Source organism: Paroedura picta, chromosome 2 (genome assembly GCF_049243985.1).
Source record: "Paroedura picta isolate Pp20150507F chromosome 2, Ppicta_v3.0, whole genome shotgun sequence".
In the NCBI taxonomy this organism is placed as follows: Eukaryota; Metazoa; Chordata; class Lepidosauria; order Squamata; family Gekkonidae; genus Paroedura; species Paroedura picta.
In genome coordinates this window covers 58,718,033-58,740,268 of record NC_135370.1, presented here as the reverse complement: position 1 = coordinate 58,740,268, position 22,236 = coordinate 58,718,033, and the positions used below count along the sequence as shown (strand labels likewise).

Below are 22,236 nucleotides of genomic sequence, written 5' to 3'. Positions count from 1 at the left end.
CCACCCAGGGGAAAGGATAGTGTTGAACCAACACCTTTCCCCCATTTAAATGGGGGAGGAAGCAGCTTGCTAGAAAAGTGAAATTTGGGGAGGGGGGCCAGTGCTCGGAATGTCACACAGTAATGAATGGACACACCACACAATCGAACTGACCCACCTGGCTGCCATTTGCAGCAGCTGTAACTAAGGCATGAGGTACTAACAACAGAGACAGAGATACACCATGAGAATAATGCACCTGAATCAAGCCTCAGAGGCCATCTGCTAGAATTAGGTTTTGTTTAGAAGGTCATTATTGTCATGGTTTAAATGTGACAAATGAAATTTCTAAATAAGCTACCAAGCTCACATGTTGGGAAACTGCAGCAAACAGTCGAAATTCTTGAGTTCTCACTTTGACAAACACACTGAAATTCCAACAGCAGGGAGGCTACAACCATAGAGACTCCTGAACTGCCCCAGTAATGATAGGAAGGATCTATGCTACAGGTTAGCCTGTATTCAAACCTACCTACCAGCACACAAGAGCCTCTTGTGGCACAGAGTGTTAAGGCAGCCGTCTGAAAGCTTTGCCCATGAGGTTGGGAGTTCAATCCCAGCAGCCGGCTCAAGGTTGACTCAGCCTTCCATCCTTCCGAGGTCGGTAAAATGAGTACCCAGCTTGCTGGGGGGTAAACGGTAATGACTGGGGAAGGCACTGGCAAACCACCCCGTATTGAGTCTGCCATGAAAACGCTAGAGGTCGTCACCCCAAGGGTCAGACATGACTCAGTGCTTGCACAGGGGATACCTTTACCTTTACCTTTACCAGCACACAAGATATATTTTCTGGGTATGTTTATGGCTGTTTACTGGACTGTTATTCCCTGTCAGTTTTTAGATGCCTCTTAAGTAAATCTTGTAACTTGTGGAGATGAAGGAAACAAAAAATGTGCTCTGAGGCAGAACTCCCAATTTAATATATTTTCTTTTTACATTTGCACCTAAAAGCTGGGCTCACTGGAGGAATTCTATATTTTTATATGGAATGATATACTCCAAAAGAGCCCATTTCAAGCCATAAATTTGATCTCAAGGATTCAGTGACATTGATAAATCACTCAAGGTTTCTCTGTTGGTTGATGTTGCCACAGTCTCTTGGTAGAAGTGCAGCCATGTCCTAGCCTTGTGGGGGGTGTGCAGTACTTCATTCCCTTACATTATTATATGATGTACTTAATCTAAACAAAAAAATTACTCCTTGTGGGACAATTCTGAATTCGCAGTGTAAGACACACAGCTGATGTTACAGCCCAGTATTACTCTTCGACAGTGTTTTCAGAGCTCCTCAGATTCTCTCTGTATCTCACTATGCCCCTGAGGTGTGTTATCTCTTGGTGACATTACTTGTTCTGTTTTAATGCAATGTGGAGGAAGACTTATCTGTTTACCAGCTATTATTTGGATTTGTATAGCAGCCATTGGTGATTGACCCGAAGAGCCTAATTTCTCTTTTACTATACAGTATTGTCTTCCTGTCCTCTCTTATAAATGGTCTTGGTTCAAACAGCATTAGGAGGACTCTAACAGTTAATATTAATTAACAGTTAGAGAGATGCCTCATGTCTCCTCTTCAAGATATTAAATTAGCTAACGGTATTCCGCTTTGGTTAAAGACCAGCAATACTAAGGAGATCCCATCCCACAATTAAATACAATTTTTATCTATCGTTTAGTCTGTTCATAGTACCTTTACTACTGGTGGTTCTCTTGATATTGACAAAATGTGTTATCATGGAAAAATCTTCATCCCAAATGACCTAGAAATAATTCGCTAAACTCTCTGTTCTCCATTGGTCTTTTTTTTTTTTTTAAGCTGAACAAACACAATGTTCACAAGATAAGGTGAACCAAATGCAACAGGAAACCAAATGCAACAGAAAATATACTCTCACATATGGGTTTTAATACTGCAGAATGTTAATCTGGTTTATGTAGGCACTTATATCCCATTGCCAGTTAAGCTGCGTAACAACAGAAACTAAATATGTTTCTGCTTTGATCCTGGTGTTGGTTAGTTTGTTTTAATCCTCCACTGAGAATCCGGAAAAGAGATGTGACCATTCTAGCAGCAGAAGTCACTTGTTGAAGTCTGTTGCAAAACAGGGAGCAAAAGTTTCCTTTTGTATATTGCACTAACTTCCTGTTGAGCTAAATGCAGTTGCCACAGGGCTGTTTGAGGTTGCTCAGCATATTTTTGATTTTTACATTTAAGAGAAATGCATGAATACGGAATTACCCAGCAATTAAGTTGCAACAGTCTTGGGCCCTTCTAATGATGGCATACAGTGCATGTATCCCAACAAATCTATACATGGCATTGTATCAAGACTCTGAGACTCAAATGTTTCACGTTATGAAAATAGAACAGCAGGGGTTAGGCAACTTCTTCATAATCACCACTCAGAGACACTCATGATTCAAATAACTTTGTACCAACAGAAAGCATTCTCTGGAATAAATTCACAAAACTCTGCTGTTGGCATAATTACTTTAGCTATGAAACAATAAAACACAGGACCTCAACACTTTGGCCACCCACCACTATGGAGAGGGTGAATCACAGCTCGCATGATAGCATCTGCTCTGAACAGGTCCCCCCTTCTCGACTGCCAACTTGCAAGGTACACCTTTGGCCTTTAGGGCTCAGATACACTTTCAAGCAGAACCAAAGGAAAGATTCTAGCATTCCCTCCAGGCAGCATGTAACCATGGCAGACCCCTGTTCCAAAGCCATTTGCCTAAAGGTGTAGCAGTCAGATCTGCTGTAGCGGCTCCTGACAGTGGGAAGGGGAACTCTTGCATGTTCTATCACCAACCCATACTAGTGCTCTTTCAGACTTTTCAATTCAGCTAGTGATGGCCATTCCCACCATCAGATTTATTTATTTATTTTTAGACTTATATACCACTGTTCTCCATAAGTCTTGCGGCAGTTTATAAACAATAAAAACAGTACAACCCCTAAAAATCCCCTTAACACATTAAAAGATGGCAATACAATAGAGTTCTAACTCTCACCCCCTGTCCAGTTTACGATCAAGAAGCTCTTTCATTACGAGCAAGGGTCCTGATCTCATCAACATTAGGAGGTCTCACCCTGGCCTCAACCATATGCCTGGCGGAAGAGCTCTGTCTTGTAGGCACTGCGGAAAGCTGACAACTCTGACAGGGCCCTCAGCTCTTCCAGGAGCTCATTTCACGAGGTTGGGGCCAGGCCTGAAAACGCCCTGGCCCTGGTCAAGGCCAGGTGAATATCCTTTAGCATAAACAGATAAGCAGTTCTGCAGATAAGTAGGGCCAAAGCCACATATAGCCTTAGAGGTTAGAACCAATAACTTGAACTTGACCCAGAAGCAGACTGGTAACCAATGGAGATGATGTAACAGCAGCTAAATGTGGGCCATTCAAGGTGTCCTAGAGTTGCAACAGCCATGCCTCCCATGAAGAGGGGGATTTGGAATAGTGGCATCCCACTTTGGAAAGCTGCTGATTGCCACCCCCTGCTTATGCCATAGCCATCACTCACCAGGGGGCAATGAGCCACTCACAGAGAGGGTAGGTTGTGCTGGGGGAGGGAAGAGCAGTGGCCACATGGATGAGCATGGCTCTAGCTGCTTGCCACTGTAGAGCATGCTGTTCCTTTTCCCGCAGGAACAGGTGTGATGGCGATTCCTCCTGCCCTTACCTCTCCCTGCTTAGAGTACACTACATTTTCTTGATCCCATCTGAATGGCATGGCAATGGTGGAGAATGCACTGTAACTGCCAATACTGGACTCACATCAGCACCCTCTATCTTTCAGAGACACCTGCCTTCATTGGCAGGATCAGGGCAAGATTCACAGTGTTCAGAAGCTTTCTCAATTTGGTGAGGACCATTGACTGCACATATATTGCCCTCATGCACCCCCAGCCCCCGTAGGTGGGCAAAGGATAGCTCCGGGGATAATATGGTTAGCATGGCTGGGTGATGATACATAAGAGAACACCATGTCTGATGCCTCACATGTCATTTCCTCCAGGGTATCTCCTGCTGTTATATTTGCTAGTGCATATCCTGAAGATGACGAGCTGGGCCATACAGCCTATAAGCAAGCCCACTGACAAACACGCATGTCACCCAGTGGTTATTCTGCCAATTAAAGATGCAATTCCAAAGCCCCCACCATCAGGGGGCTACAGAACTATGCATCTGTTCACAGTGTGCACCATATTCCTTGACACCACCATGTGTCAGTACCCCTCACCCCCACCCCCTTGGTGGAGCCAATGTGGAGGACCCTGTGCTGTCATTGGGGGAATCTGTGAGGCAGGATCTTAGGAGCCATCTCCAGCAGAAGTGTGTATGGGCACAGATGTGGAGCCAGAGAAATCCCATGCTGGCATATGGGAGACCTCTCCTACCTTATGCCCAGCTGGGGAATGATGAATGGGCTGGTGGCCCACCCAGATGTCTGAACTCCACCAAGGGCTTGGGGTGCCTCTGGACCTACATTGAATTCTCTACCTTCATGAGGGCCAGACTCCTCCAGTACATGCTGCTTTTCAGGCTCATCAGAACTGACTGGGTGACCGGACTAGACTGAACATAGCAGCACCCTTTAGAATAACTGGCCAAGAACAAGGCTTGGTCAGGTCTGCAGACACATGGCCATGGCCCAGCTGACAACCAAAGGGATCAGCAAAGTTACTGCCATAGGTGCTGTGAGCACTGTGAACCATCAGGAGATGACCTGGTCCTCTCAATCATTCTTTTTTCATATTGCTGCTCAGGATCCCCTGAGAAGGGGAAGGGACAACAGTGACTACAGAGGTAAAAATTTATGCCAGGTAAGACAGTTAAGCCATGTGGATTTGCACGTTTGGCTGGGCAGCTGAACTGAAATTTCCATGCCAATATAGAGAAAGGTGGTGTGTGACAGGCTGTGATTTAAAAGCTTATAAGTGCTGTGTAAACATGTGACAAACTGTGACAGACTGTACAAACATGTGACAGAACCAGAGAGTCTTTGAGTGATTGGCTGTTCAAACGGAGTTCACTGGACAGTGTCAGTTGAAAAGAAAGAGTTGGGAACTGACTATTGAGAATTTATTTTAACACTGAGGGAGACTGAAGAAAAAGAAGATATGCTGCTTTTCTCTCCCAGAAGGAGTCTCAAAGGAGCTTACAATGGCCTTCCCTTTCTTCCCCCCACAACAGACACCCTGTGAGGGGGGTGAAGCTGAGAGAGTCCTGATATTACTGCATGGGCAGAACAGCTTTAACACGGCCATGATTAGCCCACGATCACCTTGTTGGCTGCATGTGGAGGAACAGGTAATTAAATTGGCTCGCCAGATCAGAAGCCATCGCTTTTAACCAGTATACCAAGCTGGCTCTCACAAGGAGAACAGACGGTCACTGATGTGTGAGAGAGCGGAAATGGAAAGATTGCCTTGGGTGTGTTTCTGGAAGGGACCAGACATCCCTTTTGATGACCAGTCCCATCACAGTGCAGGTTTCCTACATCCATCCGGCAATGGGCAGGTGCTCCTAGCTCTGTGGATACTGGGCTCCAGGGATGCTAGTGTGAAACCTGGCCCCCAACAGCAGCAACAGCACTAACCCTCATTGTTATCATGCTGCCATAGGATGATGCACTGATGGTTTGTGGCACCCATCATTCATGCTGTAAACAGTGTTCCCCAGCTGCCACTGGTGTTTGCCATTCAAGCCCCTCATTTGCTTGTCCAAATATTCCCTGGGGTGCCTGGGATACAGAAGGCTCTGCCCTCTGAAATTGATCAGTTTCACTCTGTCAACTGAATCTCACTGCGGTAGTGGGCATTTATGGCTACGACTTAGTTTCAGCAACAGATCTAGTCATCAAGCATTACTTATGGGCTACACAGGCCACTGGGCCCCCCCAGGGTCGCTTCAGATGCAACCACCAATGGCATTGCTCCTTTCCACAAGGTGAGTTGGCTGACCTGTCCATCGTGTTAATGCACTGTATGGCTGTGGCAGTGGTGGTCTTGCTTCCCCAACCCATCTGTGGCCATTTCTGTGACTGCAAACTTGTCAAGATGAGACTCCCAACCCTTTTGTGTCCACCAGGTCCTTGTTGCTTCCTCAGCATCCTCTTGCCGTTCCCTTCCCACAAGACCCCAAAAGACACCAAGACCTTGAATGGGTACCATGTTCCAACTTTATTATAGGCATCCAGAGATAATTGAATGGTTCTGGTGGGATGGCAACTAATAGCCCACTTGATCCTTTGCTGCTAGGAGCGCCTCCTTGAGGGTGGTGGCAGTGGTTTCTGCTGTGACATGAGTGCTGGATGGTGTCTCAGCAGTGCAATTCGGGTGTCTCCTCTACTTATTGCATCAGCACCTGCTTACAGGCCAAAATAGACACAGGAGTAGGCAGCATTATTATGTCATGGCAGAATGAAGGACAATCAGAATTTGGACAGGGGCCGCCATGCAGCAAATGGGCCCCTCCATCTGGTGCTCCAATGAGTAGTGATTTTCTCACCTTCCTCACCTGAGTCAGCATCCTGTTGGAAGCTCCCTGTAATGGAAGATAAATGGTATTAGCACCTTTAGGGCATTTCCCTGGATGGGGAAGGGTGTGGCCATTATGTGGAATCGGTCAGCACATAGGTTGGGGATGTTTGCTAGCTGCCACAGACTTTTAGCCAGGGTGTGTTTATTGCCACCTGGCCATGCAAGCAACCTTGACCACAGCCGGCCCAGTGGCCCTCCTCCACAGGTAGCTGCCTTCCATGAGTCCCAAGGTACCCAACTGCCCATTGTACAGCATCTCTGTGTGTCTGGGGATCTTGCTTCTTGCACCCATAGCTGCTGAGTTCATGTAGGGGTGGGCAGTATGACCAGTGTGACAATGTTACCATGTTAGTCCCAGAGGAGATGTGGAAGAGGAGGATTGGGAGCCTTGCTTACCTGTTCACCTGCAGCTGCCCCTTGGGATCCCAGCAGAGGGCCTGCTGTACCTGTGTGGACCAAAAACTGGGAGAGATCAGTCATGAAGTGTGGGCTTTGCTATTTCTGTGGTATCTTCCATCCAGGTGCTAGCCCAGCAGAACTTGTTGCCCTGTCTGTGTTGTGCTTACAACTAGGGTATGTGTGTGTGGTCGCTCTTAGCACACATGGCAGGAAGCTCTCAGCATTCCATGCTGTGCTCCCGAACTTTGGAATTCTAGGGCAACTTCTTGGAGGGGTGTGATTGGGTCCCATGGAGAGGGCTGTGGATGAAGTGGGAAAGTATGCTGATTGGATGTGCACTTGGTACCCTGAGCTGCTTGGCTATTACTCCAGCTGTTTGTTTGGGGCAGTGATTTTGAAATTACTATAGCTCTTAATGGGCTACCAAACCATTTTTGCTAGTGCACTTTTGCACCTGCTTAGAGAGGTGTTTCTACCCTGAAAACACTTTGGAAGCTGCCAGACTGCTGCCCATGCAACCAGAAATGCCCACATCAATGCCAGTGAGACTCACTGGTACAGCAGTACTACTGTCATGCGCCATCATAAACTGCCCTTACCACAGCGTAACTCCAAGTTACATCATCGGCTCCCTGTTCCAATCCACCCCCACCCCCCGATTGCTCTGTAAAATATTCTTCACTGATCCCCTCCATAATGATAATGTTGCAAGGGGCAAATTACCTCAAAATATTATCAATTTTTATTATATGATGTACATAAGGACAAAGATTAAAAACCTAAAGTCTGAATATCAGACTATTTTGAACATCAGAATGAGTTTACATAAGTTTGACAAGCATATGCATGGAATATGACTACTTGTAAAACCACATCAGTGGCCTGAGACCTCAGGGACCCACATTCCAAGTTAGGGTACTTAGAATAATGTCTTCCAGGGACATTTTACTAGCTACCAATTGCACTGAATAAGCTCACATATAATTCATATGACTGTTGTGGAAACTAACCACACCAAGTGGAAATTTGAAGACATAATGGAGTTAATGTCAGCTATGAAATGTTTCATGAGGGAGATGATTCCTATTTTGAAAATATAAGAAAGGAAAAAGATAGTAGTAAAACTAGTTCTCAGTCTAAGGCTGGCTCAGAGTCAAACTATACTGCATGCAGGAGATCCACAATCCTCCCACAGGAGGAAAAAGAAGCAGATGTATTTTTCCTGTCATGGGGAGGGGGCAACTCAGAAACATTGTGTTGGAGGAAAGGATCACCACACCCATTTCATCTCAACTGACAGCCTATCATGGCTGCATTTCAGAAAAACTGAGTTGGAAAACAACCCTTCACTGCCTGGGACTCACATATTTGAGGGATCGCCTGTCGCCTTATGCATCCCGCAGAGCCTTATGCTCTGCAGGCAGTAACCTGCTGGTGGTACCCGGCCCCAGAGAGGTTTGCCTGGCCTCAACCAGGGCTAGGGCTTTTTTTGGTCTTGACCCCAATCTGGTGGAATGAGCTCCCAGAAGAGCTGAGGGCCCTGACGGAGCTTGTCTGCCAGGTCTTCGGTTGAGGTCAGGGCATGGGAGATCAGATGAGCCCCTCCAGGTTACATTATCATCTGGTAGTGGACTGCTGGCACCCATAGATAATTCCCATGAGGCACAGAGAAGGAGCTATCTGAACTGGAGGAGGGGAAGATAGGTTTTTGTCAATGGGATATATATTTTTAACAAGGTGATTCATTATATTTTTGTATTTTATGTGGGATTTTACTACTGTGTAACCCACCATAATAATCACAGATATCTTACACGGTGTTTAGTTCAGCCATCACTGGCCACAAAATCAAAGGTGGAAATATGTCTTGATTCTGAAACTTCCTCACTGTGAAGTAAATTTTCCCTCCAAAATAAAATGTTTGTTCCCTCACAAACTGAGCTATCCATGAAGTGTGGTATCTTTGTAATAAAATAAAGCTGACTGCCCCACTTAGTCACTGAAATTTCTTTAGCTTTAACTCAGTCCTGATTCTTTTTTGGGAAGGTGTAAGAACCCTTTGTTCTTAAAACCTCTTCCGAATTGCATTGAGACAGTTGTTATCAACCAACAAACAAAGCATTTTATTTTACAAAGAGGTAAAGAGTAGTTGGAATGAGAAATTCAAGTTTTGATATAAAAATTAGTTATTATACTATTAGAAGTTCTTTGTTGCAGGCTTTTTGAGAGGTTTTTAAAGCTTTATCTTGAATGTTGATACTACTTTACTCGGAGAGGCTTTGATCACTGTGTTTATCCAAAATATGTCTGTTTTTCTTCTTTTATCTATTGAGTTCCCCTGAACTCCTCTGGTTTCTAAAATTCAGGTTCACCCCTTTCTCCTTCTTATAAGTACCAGTTCCCCTTCCTATAAGTACCAGTATCCCTCTGTCTTCTGTAGAAGTAAGCTTTCTCTCACATAAGTGCAAGGAAATCCACACATTTGATTTACTATTTTTAACTGGGCAGGGATCCTCCACCTCTCTTCAGAAGAATTCTCCCATCTCCTTTGGCCTGAATTAGGAGATTCACCTCACTTCCGTAAATTACAGCTGGTGCAAAATGCAGCTGCTAGGGTCTTCACAGGAACCTACGCTCTGCGGGGAAAATTTGTTGGTGATTCCCGGTCCCCGAGAGGCACGTCTGGCCTCGGTCCAGGCCTTCTCGGTCCTGGCCCCTACCTGGTGGAATGAGCTCCCGGAAGAGCTGCGGGCCCTGCAGGATTTATCACCTTTCCGCTGGGCCTGCAAAATGGAGCTCTTCTACCAGGCCTATGGTTGAGGCCGGTACCTCCTTGTAATATCGGGTTCCCCTTCCCCTCTCAGGACTATATATGCAGTGCTCCCTGGTGTCCTCCCTGGAGGAGAAGGACCCCTATGGGGGATGTAAATCACTGCCACTGTCAGGTTGGTTGGGTTGGACGGTGTATATATTTTTGTAGGATGTTTTTATGTGTTAGGGGTTTTATAGGTTTTTATATGTTTTTACCCGCCAGGAACTTTAGGGGAGTGGCAGGCTATAAATCGAAGTAGTAGTAATAACAACAACAACAACAACAACAATAAATATCTTCCCCAGTTCTCCAGAAACGATGCCATTCAGCTTTTAGAAAAGGCCCTTTTCTTTAGCTAAGATTTCTCCTCAGAGCAAATGTTTAGCTCAGCATAGACAGGTCTTCCCTAAATGCAGGTTCTGTCAGAATGCCAACCATAAACAGAATAGACCCTCTCTAGCACAAAGCTACTACATCAATTTCTTCTCAGCTATTGCTGGCCATTGAGAACACTTGGGTCTGCCTGTTGCACAAGCTCTATCTTTTAGTGAGGAATTTTAATCTTTAACTTACTTGTTGCTGTTACTTCAACACTTAGAACTTTACTATTATAGTGCTATCTACCACAGGAGCATATTCATTCTTGAGTCTGCATACACATTTATTTGCACAAAGTAACAAATGAGAATGATTGATCTATGAATTCAACAATTACAAATAAAAGTGGGATTTTATATCCCAGTTCTATGCATCTTCACAGAGAAGTAAGAAGTAAAACATTTCATGTATGCTATAGGACAGTGGTCCCCAACCTTTTTATCACCGGGGTCCGGTCAATGCTTGACAATTTTACTGAGGCCCGGGGGGGTAGTCTTTTGCCAAGGGACGTCACGGCCGCCGTCTGAGTCCCTGCTCCACTTGCTTTCTTGCCAGTGCCCCTGGCTTCCTGCTGCCCCTGGGGGGCACTGCCAGCAGCAGCTGCGTAGTGCCACACTGAGGGGGAGCCCCAGCCAGGGCAGCCACCGGAAAACACCAAAGGTGAGCCATCAGCAGAGTGGCAGGGCAGTCCGCGAGGCAGCAGCCAGGGAGGAGGACAAGGAGGAGCCGTGGCCCGGTACCAACTGATCCACGGACTGGTACCGGTCCCCGGACCGGGGGTTGGGGACCACTGCTATAGGAAATAAGTGTTAGGTTGTATAGTACTGCAGTCTTAACGAAATTTTAAAACAGAGCAGCTTGTTGATAAACATATCAATTGCTGATGGTACTGTGATTAGCATTAATTTGATTTGATGAAAACAAAGTTATGTTGCACCTTACCACATTGTTAATTATGCCTTTCCTAGTATTTCTTGCATAAAGATACTGTAGTGTTCTATGTCCCTGAAATCCACATATTAAAACCTTTAAGAGTATGCCACAAAAGAAGTAGAACTGACTTACCTTCTGAGTAAGCAACGCTTGCACAACATGGTTAGCTACCTGAAAGAAGAAATGAAGAATATTTGAGCTGTGTATTGTATTGATTTTTTGTATGTGTATGTTGCAGATAATTTCTTCTCTGAAAGCATTTTTTTCTTCTCTTAACATCCATAGTACCTCAGATGCTACTGCATTATAACTTTCCCTGCCAATGTCACACTGCATTTGCTCTCCCATATAGGCTAAAGGCATAACAAACTTCAGTCTAGGAACCAAACCCTATGGGGGATGTAAATCACAGCACTGAAAATCAGTACCACTCCACTGATTTTGAAGAAGATATTGTCAATTTTGTACAAGCAGTATGTTTTCCAAGAGGTTTAATTGTTCCTTGATCCAATATTGACAGAATTGAACATCTATCATGACAGCTAGATACCATAAAGTGCCACAGAAATTAAAATACCTACATCCATCAAAATGTGGTTGGAAGGCATTCACATCCCTCTTTGTAATTCACTTATGTCAGATTACAAAGCATTGATTACTAGAACTGTATATAGAACTAATTTTTAAAAAATGTTCAGGTAGTTGTTTAAACATTTGCATTTGCAACAAAGATAAGGGAACATACATACATACATACACACACACACACACACACACACACACATATATATATATATAACATATATACGTCACACCTTGAGATATTCTTACAAGCAAAGTATATATTTTAATCAGAGGTTTGCTGTGATACACACACACACACACAAACCAATAGACCTTATTTCCCAAAATATACCCCATCTGTAGATGTTATGTTTATTAATTCTGCCCAAATGTCTTCTGAAATGCAAATCTTAAGTACTTCTCTTCCTTAACATTTTTTAAAAGTAGCCCAAGTCATGCAAACTATGACATCACTAACAAAGCTCATCCTAATTCACTCAAGCAAATATTCCTGTTTTTTGTATGGTCCAAGATTTTTGATTTGATTCATATTTCCATAAACTAGCACAATGTTATTTTATCGCTTTCTAAACCTGGTATCTGACCCAAGGCAGCCATGGAAGCAACACTCACATAAAATAGCTCTGTACATGATTTAACAGAAGACACAGACACTAATACTGCAGCCATAATAACCCACAGGAGTAAATATGTTATGTCTCTCAAATCCACATGTGTTGGCCTGCAGGCTTTTAGAATGGATGTCCAATAGTGTTTCTTCAGGCATGTACTTTCAGTTTTAATGCCAGTTTGCTCTACCTGAAAATTGAACAAACTCCACCTAATATATTATTTCTTTACTCACTGACATGAGGTTACTTATTACAAATAAAAACATTAAGCACCAAAGTGCTTAAGGGTTATCAAGAGAGTGCCCTAGTTGCTTGCCACAATGCTGCATTCAAAATCACTATGGGAATGCATATTTGGATATAAACTATTTTAAAGAAAACCCAACATATCAGAGTTGCTAATATAATTATTATAACAAAGCCTCTTAAAATCAATGACAGTAATAGTCAGTTTTGATTCAGCCCAAATCACCTATAAAGTAGTTTTGATTCAGCACCATTGAAATGGTGCCATTTAGGTCTATGGGGATTTTCCCCTTTCTACCTTTTCTAGGCTTGGGGAGGAGGAACGGGTGAGATAGAGGCTGTAAACTTCCAGCACAGCTGCGGGAACCTCTCCTCAAAAGAACCTCCAAGTTGCAAAAAGATTGAAACAGGGATCCAACCCCATCCAATCTTCATTATTTCCTATGATGAGGGGAAAAAACAAATTCTCTGGACTATTCTCACCATAGGAATTAATGGGGGTTGGATGGGGCAGCCTCTTTGGGTACTCCTAGAATTGGATCTCACAATCCAATCAGTTTGAAACTTGGGGGTTCTTTTGAGGAGAGGCTCCTTCAGCTATGCTGCAAGTTTGGTGCTTCTAATCCCACAGGAAAGAAAAAAATGTGCCCCCTTTCTCTTTCCCATTAAAATTTAAACAGCTACTTGCCTGAATTGCTGAATTGTGCTGACTAATAATTCAGTGACTCGAATAAGGTTGATTCGGCCATTTAAATTTATTGGGAAATTCAGACTGGATTTGTGCCAGAATCAGGGCTGATTTGGGTACCTTGTGTCCACATCGAAGCAGACATGACCAGTCCCTAATATTCACGATTCCTAAATTAAATGTGACAGTGACAGTAGCTATCATGAGTTCTATCAAGTTTAGTTTAGCCCTTCAAGGTTATCATACAGAAAGGAAAGGAGATCATTTCCCAACATACAGATTCAATTTTCTTGATAGGGTTGGTGTCATCCTGACCCAACACACTGCTGTTATGCAGCAAGCTGGAATTGCAGGAAGATAATTTCTTCCTTTACCTCCTGATAACTTGGAGGTACTTTTCAGCATGACCAAGATGTTGAACCATGATAACCTTGAGAAGTACAGTCTCAGATTTTAAAATTAATATTGTATGATATTAATAGTGATAATAAAAAATAATGTTGGGTACATTTCCTTATAGGGACAAAACACCTTGATGTATAAGGGAGAGTATTCAACACAAAGAAGTAGACAAGTTGGCTGTGTTTAGCTGAGTCAGTAGTAATAGCAGCAAGTCCAATTAAAAAAAATAATTAAAACAATGTATTCTTCCAGGGGCACTGAAAAATATTAACAGAGGGAAAAATGATCACAATAAGATATGTTGTCAAGGCTACTGATCTGATGAGTTGAGGTTAAGGGGGATGAACGATATATATTTGTAAACTCTTTAAACGCCTCTCATCCTGATTCTACAGAACAACTAACACTACAGCAGAATTGCTGGACTGGGCATTCTATTGGATATGCTGGTGCAATTCCACAAAACTTCATACAATGGAGTATACAGGCACAGTGGTTGAGATGAAAGTATTTAAAAAGACCTTGTGAGATGCAACTGCTTTTCTATTATGCCATACTGTGGCTTCTTGATATACGAAGGGAACATTTTAAAAAATTTTTCAAGTTCCTTCTTTGATAGGGATGCCAGCCTCCCAGTGTGTGTGACCTGGAGATTCCTCTGGAATTACAACTTCTCTCCAGACTAAAGAGATCAGTTCCCCTGGTGAAAATGGACGTTTTGGAGGGTAGACTTTATGGGCATTGCACATCACAGCCCCCTGTCCTCCTAGGGCTCAATCAACAGGAATTTTCCAACTTGGAACTGGCAACCCTACCTCCATCTCCCACCAGTGGCCAAGGGGGACCTAGCAAATCTACTGCCTGAGAACTACTGTGGGGAAGATAATGGAGCAGATCTTAAAGGGAGCGATCTGCAAACATCTGGAGGACAAATTGGTGATCCAAGGAAGTCAGCATGGATTTGTCTCCAACAGGTCCTGTCAGACCAATGTGGTTTCCTTCTTTGACCAAGTAACAGGTTTGCTGGATCGTGGAAATTTGGTTGATGTCGTTTACTTGGATTTCAGTAAAGCTTTTGTTAAGGTTCCCCATGATGTTCTGATGGATAAATTGAAAGACTGCAATCTGGATTTTCAGATAGTTAGGTGAATAGGGAATTGGTTAGAGAACCGCACCCAAAGAGTTGTTGTCAATGGTGTTTCATCAGACTGGAGAGAGGTGAGTAGCGGTGTACCTCAGGGCTCGGTGCTCGGCCTGGTACTTCTTAACATATTTATTAATGATCTAGATGAGGGGGTGGAGGGACTACTCATCAAGTTTGCAGATGACACCAAATTGGGATGACTGGCAAATACTCCGGAAGATAGAGACAGAGTTCAACGAGATCTGAACACAATGGAAAAATGGGCAAATGAGAACAAGATGCAATTTAATAAAGATAAGTGTAAAGTTCTGCATCTGGGTCAGAAAAATGAAAAGCATGCCTACTGGATGGGGGATACCCTTCTAGGTAACACTGTATGAACGAGACCTTAGGGTACTTGTGGATTGTAAACTAAACATGAGTAGGCAGTGTGATGCAGCAGTAAAAAAGGCGAATGCCATTTTGGGCTGTATCAACAGGGGCATCACATCAAAATCACAAGATGTCATAGTCCCATTGTATACGGCACTGGTCAGACCACACCTGGAGTACACACTTTTCTTGGATGCTTTAGGATGCTTTGGTCTGATCCTGCGTTGAGTGGGGGGTTGGACTAGATGGCCTGTATGGCCCCTTCCCTATGGTTCTATGATTCTACTGCTCATCAAGGTTTAGCATATTAGAACCCTTTATACTTCCGCGGGGATTCAAAGGCAAGGTCCAGTTAACTACATACAAATATTCAGTTCAATGTTCCCATTTTTCATTATAACAGCAACACCAAAAGAGTCAAGTGAAGAGTCAGGTAAACAACAAAAGAGTCAGGTTTGCCCACCAATTTTTAAAATTGAACTCACTTGTCCAGTTATGTTCATGGGTCAGAAACATTAGCCAAAATTAGGAACTATAAACATCTATTAGGAGTACAGAATACATTAAATATAAACTAGTCAGTCTTTTGGTAACTGCTCCCCTTCCCCACTTTGCTAATTTCTTGAACCCAAGGATTTTTTTTCCTGCCTTACAGAATCCATGCTCTTAACAAGGGTTAGGATTCTCTTGAGTTTGACTACACTCTGAACATAAATTTCAAATGCCTGGAGATTTGTAAAATTAAGATGTTCAAAGTCCTTAATCTGTCTTCATATAAAAGTTTCAAATAAAATGTATTTAGCCCTTTGGCTAGATCAGAAGCTGTGGCTGTTCCTGCCATGACTGGAATGAGAAGCATTTTGCATGCCGTAAATACTGAACAGTGGAAACTAGGGCTTTCTGAGCATGTCTATGGGAAGGAAAGTCAAAAAGGGAAGGCATGGGGAATAGAACTAATGAAGAAAGAAGGAACAAACAGCACTGAAGCTTAGGCTGGGAACAGCAAGTGTATGAGGATGACTAAGTACCTAAAAACAGCACCAAGGAGACCCGGTCTCAACCTTGGCTTCCATTATTCTAGATGCAATAGTATAGTTCAGCATACAGGTAGCAAATTTAATCTCAGAGGAGCACGCATACCCATATGTCATGCACAATAATGTGCAGTTTTCTTCACATCTTAAAATTGCAGTTGGCTTCCTCTAGATTTCCCAGTTCACCAGCAGTTACCACCGACTGGATACAGATGGGCAGCAGAATGGCTTATCAAAAACACCTAATCATTCATCATTATATATAAATTCACTGCATATAGTAAAATACACAGCCAGTAGTATTTGAGCTGGCAGATATTTACTCTCTTGCTCACTACTTCCCTCGTCCAGTCTGAATATACTAAATGACTTGATAGACTGGATTATTGTGCTTGCAATAAAGGAAAGTCATTAGAGTAAGCAAGGTGTAACTCCTGGGCAAAATATTTCAGTCCTGGTCATTGCTAAGCAGAAACAGAATGCCTTGCTTCCAAATCCAGAATTGGTTGACTCGGAAAGGTCAAAGCATAGTTCCCTCTCACCACCAGAGCAACAATTTTAAAAGTACATTATGACAAAATGATGAATAATGGCCTATCTAATCAGAAGAACATTTCTACAGAAAGGTGATAACAGAAGCCAGGAAATCCTGGTGAGCTGATCATATTTTTGAAAACTGAGAATGACAACAATGCTTCTATTCTCCGATTTGCATGAAATGTTAATGAGATTTTTTTTTGCTACTTTTGAAGACAAGCTGAACATTTCAGGCATTCTTCTATTTTATGTGGATAATTGCAAAAGTCGACATGGTAATTTTTAAAATGCTGTAGTGAAACAACTCACATTGCCCTGAAAGAGTAAGGCTGAACCTGACATAAATCTTTGCTGGCATAATAACATGAATAAATATTATACCACTTCTTGACAATAAACTGACAGTCACATTCCAGAATAGGAAGCTAGGATTAGGAATTTAAACCTCCAGTCCCTGAGGTACAAAAAAGTAATCCTGTTTCTTACATTTGTTTGTTAGAGACAAGGAGATAGGTTTAGACTTTTAAAAAATAAAGAAACGGAGCTTCTTTGTATATAATACAAGTTTAGACCATTTCAGTGTTATTTACTTTCAAGTTTAATCTACATCAACGAGAACAGCAGAGACAGACAACTAATTTCAAAATTACTTGTTTGGATTACTATTAGAATTCCTGAATACATTTTCTAACATTCTATCTCTTTTTCTGTACACATTTTTACAAATGTCTGAATTCCTCTAGTGGAAATGTACACAGATTGCCAGTTCTATATTACAGGGGAAATATTTCATGTTAAAATATAGATTCAGAATAAGTGGAGAGGAGAATGTAGGTGCAATATATGATAAGGAACCCTTTAGAAATACACGGGAGCTGTATTCAGCAGTTCTGCACCTCAGCTCAGTCTATCAAATGAACTGAAAAAGTTCTGTGTCTGGAGGTAGAGTCAGTCAACTGTTCAAGATGGATTATTATCTTTATGGTGTAATCATGTGTCCTTACAATCAGTGAGGGTTTTATAATTGAGTTCACTGAGACGAGGTCTGCACTTTCAGTGATTACCTAAAACTGTTCAACTTCCCAATTGTCATTCACATTTTCTCCACAGCAGGAAAAAGTCATACTATAAATCTGTCTCAAAACTGGCATCTATTCAGGCAAATCAGTCGCCCTAAGGATTTTACTAGGGCAAGGGTGTGGGTGGGAGTATATATGCTGTATCTAATTTCTCACCTCTATCTGATAAATCAGACTTTCTCAACCAGGGTTTTATGAAACCCTGAAGTTTCTTTCTTTTTATTTACTTACTTTATTTTTTACAATTTTAAAGCAAAAAACAAACAAAATAATCTAGTATACAACAGGATTGTTGGATTTTATCTTTAAACAGCCCCATGGCGTGGACCGCCACGGACTGAATAAAGCAGTAAGGGCTGTGTGGGAGGAGTTAGGGTGGGCCCTGTCCGGGATAAAAACTCGCAAAGCGCGGCTCCCCATTGGCTGCTTCACCCGCCCAGGGAATATGGCAGAACGGCCTTGCCGCGTTGAAGACGCGGCGAGGCCCCTCCGCCGCCCGGGAGAAGGCTCCAGAGAGCCTCGGGTGGGGGGTGGGCTGGGAAGCCTTCTCCTGGCCGGTGGAGCAGCCTCGGGGACGCGGCCTGGCCACTCCGCCGGCCGGGAGAAGGCTCCAGAGAACCTTGGGTGAGGGGTGGGCCGGGAAGTCTTCTCTCGGTCGGCAGAGTGGCCTCGCTGTGTCGGGGACGCGGCCTGGCCGCTCCGCCGGCCGGGAGAAGGCTTCAGAGAGCCTCGGGTGGGGGGTGAGCCGGGCAGCCTTCTCCCGGCCGGCGGAGCAGCCTCGCTGCATCGGGGACGTGGCCTGGCTGCTCCGCTGGCCGGGAGAAGGCTCCAGAGAGCCTCGGATGGGGGGTGGGTCGGGCAGCCTTCTCGAGGCCGCTCCGCCGGCCAGGAGACGGCTCGACAGAGTCTTGGGTGGGGGGTGGGCCGGGCAGCCTTCTCCCACGCCCAGCCAACGTCCTCTAAGATCGACACAAAGACGCCGACGCTGAGCCGCTCTGTGCGACGCCGCGGCCCCAAACTTCGCCGCTGCCCCCTACTCCGCGCTCATCCACGACGACATGGCCGCGGACGCCTCCTCGCCTCCTTCACGGTGCGAATTCCTCGCCCAGGTTGGTTCCCCCGCGGTAGACTCACACCATGCCCTTCTTCCCCTTGCCTCCCTGCCCACACAGAACTCTTCCCACATCACCGCGCCGTCCCTCGCCCCTTTCTAGCGCCCATTTTATTGCTTTTTAAAATGGGCTTAAAAGCTAGTAATTACATATTTCTACAACATTGTATTTGAATATTTAACTGGTCAAACTTTGCAATCAGTTCAAATTCATACACAGTTAAAAATGAACAAGGAAAAACTATTTTTAAACAAGTGACATAAAAGCTTCAAAATGTAACAGTACATAGACTGATGCAACAACACAAGAAGATCTTCAAATGATAGTTTTATGGAAATACAAGTTGTTTACTTTTATTATTTTCAAAATTTTAGTTATTGGGAAAGGTGAAATCCTGGAGTTTCTTGATGACCCTGGAAGGCCTGCCCAAATGGGTGGAGTTTGGGAAAAACAACCTAGTAGAGGAATCCTCCTTTACTTTAAGGCTGATGGCACCACATAAGGGGGTTGTTAGCAGTCAAGGTTAGAGATGGTTTAGTCTTAGAGATACTTTCATTACTGGGTCATAGATTTAGATCTGGAGACTGAGGCCAAAGATGAACAGCTTAGGGTTACTACATTTATTAATTTCTATGCTGCCTCTTCAGAATCCCAATCAAGGCAGCTTACAATGAAAATACTATCACAACTCCAAAACCATCAATTATTATTTTTTATTGGTAGGCTGGATAGCATGCGGAGAGGCTAAACTACCGTGGCCCTAAGCTACTCATGGTTTTTAGAACCAGCACTTCGAGAGTTTTTTTTTAAATTATTTCTTTCCAACCATTGTCCACAAAACAAAAATCCACAGGGGACACACACACACACAATAACAAGGGGGGGGGGAGAGAACCTCACAATTCAGTAACAAAACAAAAACAAAAACGTAAGAACTGTGGTAGCAGATCTACATGCAAGTTGTTTTGAACCACCACGAGCCAGCTACTCTGGGAGTTGACAGTATAAAAATTTAATAATATAAATAAATAAATGTATTTTTTTCAAATATCTTAACATAAGTCCATAAACCATTATCATCTATATGCCATGCATTCATATACTGATAAAACTGTAAAGGCCTCAATTCCACTGATTTACAGAGATGTTGTAATACAAGTCTTTTAGTAGTAGTAACTACATGGAAGGACCATTTTTGTTGACCATTAGACAACCAAAAGTCGATTAACATTCTTATACAAACTGCTATCAATAAACTTTAACTTTCTCTCAGAAGGACCCAAAGCATAAAGTTAGGAAATGCCTCCTGTGAGCTGAAATGACATCAGTTCGACCCTTCACTCAGTCTTTTAGTAAATAATTACTGTGGTGTCTAATAGATCCTAAACGTAATTGCTGAATAAATAACAATTGAGATCCATAGATAGAACAGGTACAAATTTCTTTGCTTTGACAAAACAGGGCAATCCAGTTCTATATTCCATCCATTCTTGTGACCTGGCATATCATATTTATTAAATATTTACACATTTAAAATTATTGTACTAGCACTTTTGAGTTCTGTCCAATAATCAGTGCAGTTCTTTCAGCATAGGGGTGTTACAGTTCCTTGTCAGTAGTCTGTCTGCAGCACTTTGGATCAACTGAAGTTTCCCATAAAAACGGAACTCAGCACCACTGGAGCCTACTGCAGGGGAATCAAAGTAACTGCTGTACTAAAGGATTGTACGAGTGAAGGACAGTGCAATACAATTTTCAAATGCAGACTTTCCCCCCTTATGTCTTAATAAAGGGGCCTTTTTCACCATGAGCAATATGTGCCTGAAATTAGCTTTGCTGTGAAGAAAATGTCCACTGGAATCATTAGAACTCTACATTAAACAACATGAATTAGCTCACAACTCGCAGCATATCTGCGAGAGAGATAATATCTGAAGGCAGGAAAATAAATGAAAATGCAACTGCCTCAGGCTCTGCATGTGTGTTTATTTGCCAAGGTACGTTGTCACAAACACAGTTGCATTTACCTTACCTCATCAAGGCACCTTTCATACTGCTCTCTCTGATTTTCATTTTCCATGGCTAGTGCAGAATTCTCTGCCTGTGAGACACCAAAATAAATGCAAAAGAATCAGGAGGTATAGGGTGAGACATGACAGTACAGTCAAAGTATTCACACCATATACCTGTTCAGAATCCAGATAATTTTCCAGAAAATAAAACAAAATAAAAATAAACCAAATGAATGTGCTCTTGTTTGATGTCATAAATAACACAGAGATTCCATTAGTTTTATAAAATTACCCACAAAATGCATTACAATTTATAGAAGGTCTAGCATTGCTATTCTACAAATCTTTGTAATCTATTCTTGGTAGATACAGAAAACAGCCTGTAGTAAAAACACTGCAGTGGATATTTTGCACATCAATTTTCTTTTATTCAAGCCTGTCAGACCTGAATGCATGAAAATCATGAGTCAGGGACATTCTCCTCTCTAAAAAAGTCAGAAAGCTTAGTTTAATATTAAGAGATTTACTGATACAATAATAAAATGTGATTCATTTTTATCATTTGAACTTTGCTGCCTTGATGGATAGCATCAAGACTTTTCAAGACTTTTTTGATACTTTAAAATTGAGAGTACATTTTCTACATGTGGTGCAATGGTGTAAACATATTTTGAGCAGTATACACAGTAGCAGTCTCAGGGTGGGTGCAGATCAAAACATCCACACAATGAATTCACAGGGCTATTTAAAAAAATCTGAAAATGCATGTGTGTGAGTGAGTGACTTTAAAAAACAACTGTCGAAAGCACAGATATCTCAACTCCCAGGGAGAGAATGACACATATCATAACATTACATAGTGAGAGTGTTTTTTCCTCTTTGAGTTGCAGCTGCTAGTTTGACAATGCTAACAATCCCAACAAACATTTCTGTGACAGAGGTGCCCTGCAGCGGAAACAATGGCAGCAGGAATTTGAAGAGTGGTTGCAGTTGTGTCCGAGAAAAGGTAGCGGCCAAGGTGGAAGGAGGCAGCTCTAGTGGGTGGTATTGGAAAAATGAAACAAGACAGAAAATGTGGTAGGGAGCATCAAAGGAGAGACAGCGGAAGGAACAAAGAAGAATGAGGTGGAAAAAACCACGGAGGAAGCTGCAGGGTGGAGAAGAAGAGTGATAGGGCCAGTGGAATGATGAGATTTATTCCTTATAGGTTCCATCTTCACATAAGATGTTTTAATGCTGCAGATGAAATGAACTTGTACAAAACAATGGTACAATCTAGCTTTTAAGATCCTACCGACTGCT

The 22,236-nt window shown here is 42.9% G+C and overlaps 1 protein-coding gene across 16 annotated transcripts in view; it reads right to left on the bottom strand.

Annotated features, from left to right (window-relative positions):
- The window catches only part of NCKAP5 (NCK associated protein 5), a 768,088-nt gene that overhangs the window by 211,083 nt on the left and 534,769 nt on the right, over window positions 1-22,236 (bottom strand). For 12 of the 16 annotated variants that reach the window (XM_077320257.1, XM_077320242.1, XM_077320245.1 and 9 more), the window contains 4 exons: window positions 20,955-21,023; window positions 11,245-11,283; window positions 6,987-7,052; window positions 6,559-6,594 (listed from right to left, as the gene is read on the bottom strand). In XM_077320257.1, the coding sequence (XP_077176372.1) occupies window positions 6,559-6,594; window positions 6,987-7,052; window positions 11,245-11,283; window positions 20,955-21,023 (210 nt within the window). The remainder of the gene's footprint in view (window positions 1-6,558; window positions 6,595-6,986; window positions 7,053-11,244; window positions 11,284-20,954; window positions 21,024-22,236) is intronic. The other 4 variants (XM_077320248.1, XM_077320249.1, XM_077320254.1 and 1 more) reach the window with 2 other exon arrangements.